The 13,228-nt window shown below is 45.2% G+C and overlaps 1 protein-coding gene across 1 annotated transcript; it reads right to left on the reverse strand.

Moving 5' to 3' along the window:
• Positions 1-2,677: 2,677 nt before the first annotated feature.
• Positions 2,678-7,533, reverse strand: ky (kyphoscoliosis peptidase). Its single transcript, XM_041954428.1, has 6 exons — positions 6,955-7,533; positions 6,348-6,462; positions 6,106-6,223; positions 4,989-5,180; positions 4,658-4,848; positions 2,678-4,438 (listed from the first exon to the last, which is right to left on the reverse strand). Exons 1-6 carry the CDS (start codon positions 7,531-7,533, stop codon positions 3,111-3,113), a joined length of 2,523 nt encoding a protein of 840 aa, XP_041810362.1. The 3' UTR covers positions 2,678-3,110.
• Between the last annotated feature and the right edge of the window lie 5,695 nt (positions 7,534-13,228).

Genomic DNA, 13,228 nt, shown 5'->3' on the forward strand with positions numbered 1-13,228 from the left:
ACAGTCCTCACAGACAGCGAGAGGAATTTGCTCAGGTGTGCTTATTATTACCATACCCGAGATTACATATTTATCCTATCAAACCTAAGTGTTATAGAAGAAGATGGGGGTGAAATTGTGGTGGATATCTCCTGTCTGTAGTCTCATATCGGCTATTATTCACGTCGAGGAACAGTAACGATTCGAGCTGGGAGGTTTTTGATGTCACGGTGGCAGAATTAGATCTGGGAAAAAAAAAAGCAAAGGGCTCATTTCTTCTCCCCCAGCTACAGGCCGTCCAAAGTAAAAGGACAAACCAGAACTTACTGTCTCTGTTGTCACGAGAAGCAAAAAACAGAAGGAATTTCAGAAGTGCCAAGCTGACTTCCACATTGTTCACAGCGCGTGAGCTAAACTGAATTGCATTTGCACAAAACTACTGTAACTTTTGTTTTTTTCCTGTGACCGATGCTTTTATAATCTAAATGTTGTTTTTAATTGCACCACGTAATCCATTAAATATTTATATGGTTGATCCGTCTGTCTCCTTTTATCACGTCATGCAACATTTAGTCATTTCTAAAGATCTGCGCTCTGCGCTTTGATTGCCTGATAACTGTCCCCCTCTCAGATGTCAGCAGCTACACGTTCAGCATAGTAGTGGATTTGTCACATGGTGAGACGACATGGATTCGCTGTGTGCATCCAAACCCTGTATCAGCACCAACTGAGGCGGTGAGCTCTCTGATATTGGGATTGGTGGGAGCTAGACTTAACAGGAACTGTCTGCAGTGTGTGTGTAAAAAATAAGTGTGTGTGTGTGTGTTTTGTGGTATTAACGCACTTCGTTAAAGAGAAATGGCAGCTGAAATAGTGCTGAGAGAATGTGAGGAATCCTGCCCCACATAACACAGTTTTAGCACTCCATTTCCTCATGCTGTGTGTGTGTGTGTGTGTGTGTGTGTGTGTGTGTGTGTGTGTGTGTGTGTGTGTGTGTTTCAAAGAAAGGAAGATAGAGTCTGTGTGTGTGTCCTTGTATTGTTGCCAGGCAGATACAGTCCTCCACATGGCTAACCTCTGACATCAGCGTTTCCTCGCTTCCCTCCTGCCACCACTCCGCCGCCAGTTTCTCCCCAGCGACTCAAGGCAAGGCCCCCCACCCACAGCCCCCCACCCAGATGCACTCAGCACACTTAAAACACACTCTTACCATATCGCTTCGACCATTAACCGCCCTTTTTCTTTTCCCCACCCCACTATTGTTGTATTTTTACTGAGGCAGCGGGCTGAGGCTATTTGTGGCCTATTATGACAGCCACATGTAAACACTCGTCACTCTCACTGGCGTCTGCCAAAGCCTGCTGAGCGGGCCCAGCTCGCTGCAAACAAAAGCGGGCTGTCCAGTGCTGGATGTGTTCACTTTTCTATAGCTGGATTGATGTTTTTCCTTTAAGCTGAAGCTAATAATGTGATAGGTGGGGATCTTTTGGTGGGATGTGGGACGGAAATGAAGGTGTCACCAGCCTTGACCCCAACTTAAACTGTCCCCTGGGTCTGACCACTTCCTGCTGCATGCGACAACGAGCATGAATCCATGCTGTTAACCGTGACACACACTCTGATGCCAGTTTATTATGTTCCCCAAACAGAAAGTAATGCAGCCTAATACCAACAGCCCTGCAGTAAATCCTGCATTCATGAAGGTTATCACAGCAGTTTTTATTAGAATTGTTTCAGAGAGGTGTTGATTTAACTGTACGGCCATTTTAAAGGCTGCAGTTTGTGGTGCTGTTAAATTTTATTGCGTTGCACTGGCAGGTGTTTCAATTATTTTGCTTACCCCATTTATATCAATGATGGTAGGCTCACAGAAATACCTCTCTGTATAATGGAATACAGTTCAAGCCGCATCCAGCACAATCCAAACATTATGTAACCCTCGTGAAGGTAGAATTTACTGCTGGACTGTATTATACTGCATTACTTTAAATTACTTTTCAATCAGATCATTTTTTTTAAGCTGTTTCCTAACACAGTAATCCCAATCACGCTCTGAGTACATCGTGTTCATATCAGAAAACTGTTGTGAGTAATGCACACTGTTGATGGAGCTTCTTATAGCTGCAAAAAAGTCATTTATTTATGAAAATTGTAGACAGCGGTGCGACAGATCCAGGTCTCCCCGAACCTTAGAATAAAATGTTAAATCTGAAGTTAAGTTTAAGTGACAGTTGGTTTCAGGGTCGCAGATTGTTTGATATCCGCTGGCGTCTTGTTTTACTTCCTCTGTGGACGAAATGGAAAAGTACATTGACATCCTGAGTCCTGACTGCACAGCAGCGTGACATGAAAGTTAGGATGTAGTCCATGTGTACTATACTAGTACGTAGTATGGAGTCAGGAGTTAGTGGAAGGAATGTGGTGTATAGATGATAATCCAATCGTCTGTCTGGATATTTTGATTAAGTTTAGGTGCCTTAGCCCTTAGACTACAAGGATTGCTAATATTTCAGCAATGTCTAAGTTATACTTGGAACCAAAACACATGTTTAAAGATCACTGATAAGCCTCCATCACGTGATAAATGCTGTAACTGTGGAAACTAAAACTGCAGCGTTGTTGCTCATCTGTGACTGAAAAAAAAAGGCCATCCAGATATTTTCACAGTATTTTTATTTCATGCCTTTTGACAACCATCATTTCATAATGCAGATTTTCTTCTTATAACACAATAGTAAAGCACAAATGCACTCTGGATCAGTATGAGCACCATAGCTGAGCACCATTGTCAATCTTGAAAGGTTTTTTTGCACTGAATGCTACCAGGATCAAAGAAGAGCTCTCAGGTAAGTTTAGTATTGCATTTTATCACTTCATTGCTACAGAGTTCACGCATTCACAGCATCATATTTCAAATTCAACTTTATACACCTTATTACGGCTGGCAATAGCCTGGCTCCATCTGTATTATGTTGATGCAGTTAAACCTGAAGGATTATGGCTCACAGTTTGAATTGTTTGCAAATATTTTCAACCCCAGTCTGATTCGCATTAGTCCATGTCGACGTCGGCAGGCAGTTAACAGCTACATTCAGACAACTATCCATCCAGTCCGTGCCAGCCTTTTGATTTCACACTTCTCTCTCCAACTGCTTGATGTCAAAGGTCATCAAAACAGCCATGTCACCGGAATCCCCCGAGGCGGCAGCCAGTTTCAGCTGCCGGAGACCGTTTCCACTGGAAACCTCACCCTCCCACACTCTGCTCTTGTTCAGTTTCAGATCAGTTCTCGTCTCTCCCACCACGCTCACCCTCTGGGCCCCGGGGACCCTCACCCTGAAGCGGACCCATGAGAGGGGCTCCAGCAGGCCCACGCGAGGCTCGAAGAGCACGCAGCCTTTTCTCCAGGCTGAGTAGACACAGGGGAAAGGAGGCCCCGGCTGATCGCAGCTGTTCCTCAGAACAAAGTCACACATGGGGTTGAAATCTCCCCCGGGGGTGAGCCTGGCATACAGGCCCAGCCGATACACCCCAGGGTCGGGCAGGCTGACGCTCACTGTCACCTTGCTGTCTGTGTATGTGCAGAAGAGGTGGCGGGAAAGCGGGATGGCTGCTGTTCTGCTCTCCTCTCTGCTGAGCACAGTGTGAAGCTCCAGGTCCCGCTGGTTGTGGAAGGTGATGTTGCACTTGCCTTGCTGGGTAGTCACCAGCGGTGTCGTGTGGCTGAATTTGGACAGCCCCGCCTCTGATGTGCGGGTCCCAGGCCCACAGGCCGAGCCCAGGTTAGGCGGGAAGAGCTCATCCGGACCGACCACCTTCCCCTTGCAGTGCAACAGGAAGTTTGCGGCGTTCTGGAACTTGACTTCTGTTTTCTCGTAGTCCCGCACAAACACCGACAGCCGGTAGAAGCCGTGCAAAGGACACAGGACATGGCAGGTCAGGACATTCGGTTGAATCTGAGTAAGCAGGCATCGCTTGGCTACAGCAGCTTCAAGTCCTGGATGGACCAGTTCACACAGCACCATCAGAGGCCTGGACGTCTTCAACGTCAATTCAAAGACACCTTCTTCCACCTCAGCAACCTCGCTGCCCTGGCTGCTGCCCGCGACACCAAGAGATCCTGCAACAGGCTGCAGGCCCCAAGACAAGAACGGGTTCTCTGGGATCTCCTCCATGGCCCTGGGGGTCGGGCACTCAACCGTAAAGGAGCAGACCCAAATCAGATGCGTCGTGGCTGATTCGGGTCTCGCAAACACCTTCACATCGTATGCGCCACTTGCAGGCGGCAGGAGCTGTAGCTTCATGCTCCGATGGGAGACTGTTAGGAGGCCGTGGGAGGAGTTGCTGGACTCTTTCTGCTCTGAAGCTCCACAGTGGAGAAGGTCCTGGTGCTGTGTGATCTCATAGGTAAAAGTTGCAGGCCTGGAGAAGCCGAGGGACACGGTTGCCTCGCCATCATCTTAGGAGGAAATCAGAAGATTTAAGAAAATAAGATAGAAGATCTTTGTTAACTAAATTCAAATGATAACGACGGACATAGTTGCTCATTCTTGGACAATAACTCAAAATGCAAATAATCTAATTTTCAAAGGTTTTTTTGAGTGCTTAAAACTGCACAGAACCAAGAGGATCAATATATGAGCACGGCCTTGTAAAATCAACAAGACTGAGGGCAGACCTGTGACAATGTGAGAATGATGAGGCTGAATCAGCCTGAGGCCCATGGTGAAGAAGGCAGAGGTCTTGAAGACCCTCCTCTCAAACTCCCCCACAGTGATGGGCATGTCCAGGAGCTGCCATTTCTCCTCATCAGGGAAGTGTGAATCTATGAACTCCTCCGGGTCCGTTAGGAAATAGAAATCATCGAACCTTGGAGGCAACAGATGGAGACAGCAGACTGGTTTGAGACTCAACTCACTGCTGGTTTCAGATGTATGAAAATAAACAAACTCAAGAAAACTCAAAACTGTCTGCAGAATCATTCGTTAGTCCCGCCTCCCTTTTCAAACCTTTTGACGAAGCTTTCGTGTTCCATATCTACTCGCCCCGCTCCCCAACAGGCGTCCAATAGGAACCACTGTCCTCCCAGAAGCACGCCGTTCCACAGGTGATCAGATTTCACATTCTTGAGGCTCTGGCCCTGACGGTACCCAATGCCCTTACTGTGGCCTGGCACTTCTTGGCACTCGATGCCCACCTCTCTGTAAACACAAACAGAACAGAACACGCTCGCTGCCGTTTGTTTTACATCCCGTGTCCTCAAGCCCAAGTTCAAGGTTGGCGTTGCACGTGGACGTTCGTGTCGACTGACATCTAAATGAATGAGAAACTGTACTGCAATATGAAATCATGTTGTGTTTGCATTTTTTTTCATTATGAAAATCTCAACGAGGCATAACAGCACAGTGACGTTTGGGGTTTTAGAAGCATTCTGAATTAGTTTTTTCTGTGCAACAACTGGTTTCAGTTTGTTTGTAACATGTTTATATTAACAAACGATCCAATAGCTAAGTTAAATATAAAAGGAGTGACTTGTAGTGATGAGCACGTACTTATCACAGAGTTCCCCTCATATTCTACCTGCCAGCACCAAACAGCAGACAGACAGAGGAGCTAGCTGTGGACATAATAGTGCATTTTACTGGAGCATTTAGCCGCTTTAGAGCCAGGTGTTTCCGTCAGTGGTTGGTTGGGCATAAACGTGAACATCGCACTTATATTTATAACTGTTTGTCTGTGGCCAGTGGTTTGTTTCGTGTCTACTGGGATTTATAAAAATAAAAAAAGCGAACACCTTAGTTATAACAACTTTGTGGGAAGATGATATGTCAGCATTAGCGTGAACTGCTGCCCTCAGGTGGCCAAAAACATTAATGCAGCTTTAATTGAAACATTGAAACATCAATGCAAATTAACATCACCCTGCTGGTGTAAAATAGAACTGCCTGGAAGTAAGAGCACAAGGTTTGAGAAATAGTTGCTGGTAGTGAAAATTGTACACAGATTGAATACAGTCTTTATAAATGAACAACTATTGTGCCACTGTTTGTGGCTATAGTCTAAGAAAGACCTGGAGGAAAAGCCATTTTCCATAGTGCCTAATTTATTGGATTTTGTTGTGATTACCTGCACATCTCCGTGCAGAGGTTGGAGTAGCCACAGCACACACCCCGACCAGCCGCTATCACGTCCTCTGGGGAGCTCAGCTTCTCAGAGTGGCCGAGGTACCCACTCACATCATACTCTGTGAAGACAACAACATTCCCTACTCTTAAACAGAGCTAGATATCCCAAAATACACTGTGTATACAGGACAGGATTACTGGGATTTATATGCAGGTATGTACAGTTTAAAGTAAAATACCCACCGATGTTGTGGCACAGCCAGACCCAAATGGCACGAAGCCTCTCCAGCTCATTTCTGGCTCCTTTTGTGATGCTCTGTACTATCAACTTTACATCATACACACACTTTTCCTTCAGCTGCAAAACACACACACAAAACATACTCACCATTAGACAAAAGAGTAATTTTACTTCAAACCAGCATCAGAAACATTCATGTAAACCATTGCCACAGTTTAGTTTCCATCCATCCTTACAGCATCATTCTATTTGTCAGCATCTTTCAGTGTCATTCATTCTATTGAACAAACCAGGTTGCCGTCCATGCTCAAGGATGTGAGTGCTGCCTGAGAGCTGTGGTATTTATTATGGTTTTATTGCAGTGGATGAGAAGATGTTGTCATTCTTCAGGGTTTTTCCTGCAGAGCTCAGGAACACAAAGAGCCATCTCTGTTGTGGCTTTGTTTTATATTGTTTTAGTTTGCTTTGGTTCTGTTTTATCCTGCTGGAAATGTGGTCATTCTGTTTGGCTTAAGCATGGACTAATGTCAGTCACTGCTGAGGTTAAAGATTCAGTTTACACCAAGTATACCAGTAGTACTAGTAGTAGCACAGTGTAAGTGTCGTCACCTCTGCTCCTGCCCTGATGACATGTGAATCAACCCTGTGGAAGACCTCAGAGTTGGTGAAGAGGTCCTTTCGACGCCTCCTCTGCCCTGCCGCCACAGCGCACGGTGACACCCTCTGCCCCAGGTGTGCTTTCGGTTTCAGGTGTCTCTGTTCCTCAGCCTCCTTCCTCACTGCGCTCTTCTTCACCACGGTGATGGTCCTGGCTGCGCTCTCGGACGACAACTGCCTCTTCGCCACTGGACGCTGATCTTCACTTTCAACCATCAGTTTCTCAGACACGTTCTGCCTGGAGAGCACAGCGCTCTGCGAAGCTTTGGCACAGACCAGGACCTGGGCAGGTGCCACGTCTGCCCCAGGAGGAGGCTTTGAACTCTCCTGGACCTGGTTCTCATTATGTACCAGGGCTCCTATAACTGCAGCAGGACTCTGTTTGCTTAAGATCGGATTCTCCTGAAGGTCATGAAGTGCCAGGGCCTTCACCTGTACGCATCCCTTCTGGGTCACCTCATCTTGCTGACAACGGTGTGCAGCACAGGAGAAGGGGAAGGAGAACTTCTGAGTTGCAACTTTAGCTGACATTATGCTGGAAGCATGGCGTCCTAGCCAGAGAGAAGGTAGATGCTGTTGAAAGTAGTCATTTTTGTGAATCTATTTTTAGCTAATGTTCTCAGTCCTGTGAACGGGTAAGCCTTCACTGCCTCATGCAGTAGCTTAAAACAAGACTGCTGTGGAAACCCTTCACAAAAGATCCATAACACTATTGCACATGCTGTGCTGAGTGGAGCAGAAGGTATATTCTATACAGTACATTCTGTGTGAGACAGTGATGAATTGGCAATTATATCATGTCTATTCATGACCAGAAATTAACACAAAGGTTGGAATCATTAGTCACTGTCACAGCTAACAGCGCAAAGAAAGTCAAAGCCTTCACCAGATGTGCGTGACCTTATAACTTCCTATATGTGATGAACCTGCAGATTGATGGTTGTATTCAACATCCGTGAACACGCAGGCGAACATATATTGAGCGAAACTTAGTAACCTGTGGTTATTTCTTTCAAAGGGGCAGCCGGTCAGCACAGTGGAGACGATGACGTCCTTCAACCAGATGACCTGAGCTGAAGCCCTGTGTTGGCAGCTATGAGCCCAGCTCAAGTGTCCTTCAGCAGTCCACTAAGTCCTATCAGCTCTGTGGGCAGTATGCTGCAGCTGACCCTGACCTCTGACCTTCCTGGAGTGCAACTAAAGTAAAGGTCCCAAAGGATATCCTGAGGTATCAGCCCGCATGCTGAAGTACATCCAGACAGATTAAAATCATCATCTTTTTTTCCCCAAACTAATCATTAAGCATTTCAATATCCTGATACTTCTCTCAATGTTCATGATAACTTTTGAAAATGTCAGATTTATGTCGCAGTCTCAAATGTAAAGGTGAAGTCTGGCTAGGTTTAACATCTGTAAAAGTCGTGGAGGTTGTTACTCACCCTGAGAGGATTTAAAATGCCTGCTGGATGTTCGCTGGAGTGTCGGGCAGAGATGTTTCCACTGTGTGTTCTCAGTGGTCCCCGGCTGCAGGGGGAGGCTTATATACTCTCCCAGTGGCCTGCCAGGACAGGCCCCAGAATAACAGGCCTAAAAATACTACAAAGCAGTTAAGACCAGCCAATAGAGTAAGCCCCAACTCAGGAGTGTGACGTCTGTGTGTGTGTATCTGTAAGTGTGTGTGTGGCTTACAGATGCACGTTCTGATGTGCTTTTGTGTTCTCTGTACGTGCATTTGGCTAATCAGTGCACGCACTGTGCAGCATATCTGAGCACACGAGTGGGTGCGAATGTGTGTGTGTGTGTGTGTGTCAGCATGCGTGCATACGGATCGTGAATGCGAGCGCAGCGTTGATGGGCGGGCGGGAAGGTTGGCGTGAGCACGTGTTGGTGGCGACGGAGGGGTCAGATTCAACAAAGAGCTGGTCGTTCAAAGAAAGGGGCAGAAGGCTTCATGGAGGGCCTGTCATACGATAACGACCACCGCAACATCAAACACACACTCAGTCACCCTGTTTCTGTCACACACACACGCAGAAGGACACAGTTTAATCCTTCTCGGTTGCATTTTGGAAGGCACCTGTCTGAATTTGAGAGATTTGTGAAAGTAGCGGCGGCTCATTGAAATAGAAAGTCAAATCTATGTAGATTGAAAAAGGACAAACAAAAGAAGCAACAACTTTGGAAACAAGCCGGTAACACGACACTGACACATTATTACATTATAAAGTTGATGTGTTGAACTTAAGCAGCTGCCTATTAACACACTTTGCACATGAGGAGCAAATTTAGCTTTAATTTTGAGCCACCTGTCTAGTATCACTCTCCTTTTAGCTCTGTTTTGGTCCCTACCAACCACGAGCTCTTAAAGGGGAGGTCGTCTGTTTACAGGCCTTGGATAAACCCTTTTGTGTCTTACATCTGAAGCTCCTCATCTGTACTTGAGGCTAGCTGTTCATGGCTACATTACCTGTTACTAGATTGAATATCCAACCAAGCTGTTGCCACTGTAGTGGCATTGTGGGTAATGTAGGCTCCAGCAGGAAGAAGAATGTGTGGACTAAAAAGGTGATAATCTCTGGTTCTGCTGTGAAGATTTTGGTACTTTGATGTCCATTGTGAGTCTGCCAGTGTTATCGGAGTGCAATGCTAAATCGGTTGGGTACGCCTGCAAGCTGCTAATGTTCAGCTAGTTGCTAACTTTGAATGTCTGCTGTGAAGCGCTGGGCAGGTAGTTGATTGACACTTCATTTATCAGCACTTTTATCTCTATAAAACAGCTGCCTGCTGCAAAAAAAACACACTACGAGACCATTACAAGTAACCACAACAGTCAATTTGTGCAGGAAAATAAAAACGACGAGCTGAAACAAGCTCCAAGAAAAACCCTGCAGAAGGAAAAGCAGCCCAGCTTTCGTCAAACAGAACCAGCGCAAAAATGAAGAGAAAGAAGGAGAAGTCGTCAGGTGATCACCGTAACACATCGCCCCACAGATACAGTGTTACATAACACTGCCATATGTTGGTGTTGATGTTGACGCGTGGGCACGGCGGAGGGACAGCCACCTCCGTCGGTGGTGGATCCTGAGCCAGCTGACTGTGAAACCGTGGAGTAATAATGCCATCTGGAACAGCTGCCAGCCAAGGAATCTCGCTCTGGCTTATTAGGGAAAGCGGAGGAGCGACGGTGGGAGGGGGGGGGGGGGTTCTCTGCAACTCAAAGAGAGGTGAAGCACATGGAGGGGAGATGTGAGGCATCGATATGGCAGAGAAATGAAAAGGAAATCACTGTGGGCTGGAAAAGAGCCGTTAATCTTCTTCCAGCCACTTGTGAATTTCTTATAGCGAGAAAACATGGATTTTGGTCCCGTTTGGGTTTGTGAGCTTCAGATGTCTGAATTTTGTTGTTTTTTTCAGTAGTCTCCCTGTGGTTTATCCCAGAATTCAGCAACCAGTCACACTATTTAACAATCAGAAGAAGATGAATTACCTGCCGAGGTGGTTTCTCGTATAATTAATTAAAAAACTAATCGACTGTGTCTCTAAAAACACGTTCAAAACTCTGGTCACGGTTCAAAAATATACAGTTTAACTTACATTGCAGATGTTTTTACACTCTTTCAAGACCAAATTCAGCATAGTTTTTATAAAAACTCTATGTAATTTCAACCAAATCTTATAGGTCACATGATGGCCACTGACCCCATCTGCAGAGGAAGACCGTGAGATGCGGTTGAAAATCCAGAAAAAGCAAGCACCCTGCACCGCTTAGCAAAGTTAAGATTCTTTGTTTTGTTTTTTAAGGTCGACAATTAACCTTTCACTCTGAACTCACGCATTCAGCTTCAAGCTAATTTGAACTGCAGTCTGAAAGTGCTTTACATGTCGGAGGCACAAAGAAGAATCAGCTGAAGTGAAGCGCAGGAAATGAACGAAAAGTGTGCGGTTTGAAATTTGGACATGAAAGCGGCTGAAGTGAAAGTGCATCATCGTGTGGTCCTGGCTGCGTACAGCACAGCAGCCAAATGCATCTTTGCCATGTTTGCTTATGACTGGAGGCACAAAACCTGTTTCCTTGAGATCTAAGGGACCAGCTGGGTTTATATTCCTCAAACATACCAGAAACGTGTTTTGGCCTTCGGCTGTAATGTGATTTCTAAAGCAGCAGAAGCACTTTGAAATCTATTCTGTAACTAACTTGGAGCCGGCGTAATGTGCTCGATTTTTCCTCGTTATTGTGGCAGCACCAGTCAAAATGTGCCGCAGTTGTCTTTTGGAGAAGATCAAGAACAAAAGCACATTGCACCCTGCTGGAGATGAAGGCGTGAATCAGTTTCTCTAAAGCTCACATGGACATGAGACCTCTGAATCCGATTTAGTCATTACTGTGGCAGTGCTTTGTCGATGCAGCAGCTGCCACAACAATATGAGTCCATTAAAGCAAAGATTTCTAACTTGGACTTCAGTTTTTAAAGCAAAGGTAAGAAGGAATGAGGAAGCTGCAGCGTGCAGGGTGCCTGCTATGATCAAAGGTTTGACTCCCACCTACAGATACAAATAAAAGCTGGATGAGATAGGCTTCATATAAGCTTTACAGTGTCTGGGATACAACCTTTTGTAGTGTTCTAAAGGTGTGCTGTTTAAAGCACATCTACCTGAGGGGGCTTGGCATGAAATAATTAACAGCCGAGAACTCCCAGAACTCAGCTGATAGCAGTTCTCCCCCTTCTAACAGCTGGTGAATGTGGCTAAAAAACAGCATAATCTGGACAGCTTGCCTCTAAAAATAAAACTGAATAATGAATAGGTTGTGCATTGTAGTTTTGATATTCCAAAAAACACAAATGGTGAACGCAACCTGCGATGATGACGCCTCGGAGGCTGCAGCGGGCTACTTGCTTTAAAGGCTTCATGCAGGTACCAGAATTAAATATTTTGAATCGTAAATGAAAGTCTGCGTTACATGTCATCTTCGCAGTGTTTAAACCAGTTGTTCGGGATCCTCACTAGGGGTCGCTACAACTTCTACTTCACAAAATTATCTTTCATTTTTCAGACTTTCCTTTAGTTTTTTTTTCTTGTAATTCAAGATCAAGATTGCCTTTATTCTCATTGAGCATGGACATGTCAATGAAATTCACATTGCAACCCCCCTGTTAGAAAGAAAGATAATAAGAAAGATAATAAATAAAGATAGATAGATAGATAGATAGATAGATAGATAGATAGACTTTATTTATCCCAAGCTGGGAAACTGCAGTGCAGCAGCAGCATTACACACAGTAAAGTGAAGTGAAAATACGACTATAGAGAACAAACTATACAAATGCACATGAATATCAAAATAAGAATATCAAAAGCAAATGGCAGTGAAAATAAAGTGTACCGTGACTGTAAGAACAAACTGAAATAGAAATTATAGAGTAAAGTAATCTTACATGCAATAAAAATATGGATAAATGCGATACAAATATGCTAGGATGAGGTAGCTGAATATACTATAATGTATATACTGAAATGCATTAGTATATTTCACATAATTGTAAATTAGCCTACTAATCCCATCCCGTGAAGTTTTCTTACTTAACAAATCATCTTTCTGATTAAAGAACAAAAAAAACTAGTTACCATAGGTTACCTGATTTCCCAGGTGTACAAACATGATAAAAACATACTTTATCAGCAGAAATATGATTTCTAGTCATTGTTTATATTATTTAATTAAAATGATGCGTTCAAGTGTATATGAAATTGTTTTCCTATTAGTTCATGGAGAAGGAAATCATCACATTGAGATAATTAATGAGGCATTTAATAATCATGATTATGGCGCACATTTTAATAACAGCTCGTACCTTTACCTTCATTCCTCTGCTGCAGTTTGGAGACAGCAGGTGAGCTACACCTGCGCGTCGTTAAACCACGAGCGGCGCGAGCCCTGAACTTGTCACATCGCCGCTGTTCGTGGCGGTCTCGTGCCGGCGGCGCGCGGTGGGCGGGGTCGCCGGCTCAGGCACTCGGCGGGCGCGTGCTGTCATCAGCACCTGGCGGTGACAGCTGATTGCCGGATGACACCGACGGCACTTTTTTAAATGTAGAGACGGGACGGAGCAAAGTCAGCACGCGCGCTTTCGCTCGTTCCGCGCGGACAATTAAAGAGAAGCCGGCGGGGGGAAGATCCGTGGACGCTTCGTGGACACCGGGGACATCATGAAAACTGTCAAAGACG

Source organism: Chelmon rostratus, chromosome 15 (genome assembly GCF_017976325.1).
Source record: "Chelmon rostratus isolate fCheRos1 chromosome 15, fCheRos1.pri, whole genome shotgun sequence".
Lineage (NCBI taxonomy): Eukaryota > Metazoa > Chordata > Actinopteri > Chaetodontiformes > Chaetodontidae > Chelmon > Chelmon rostratus.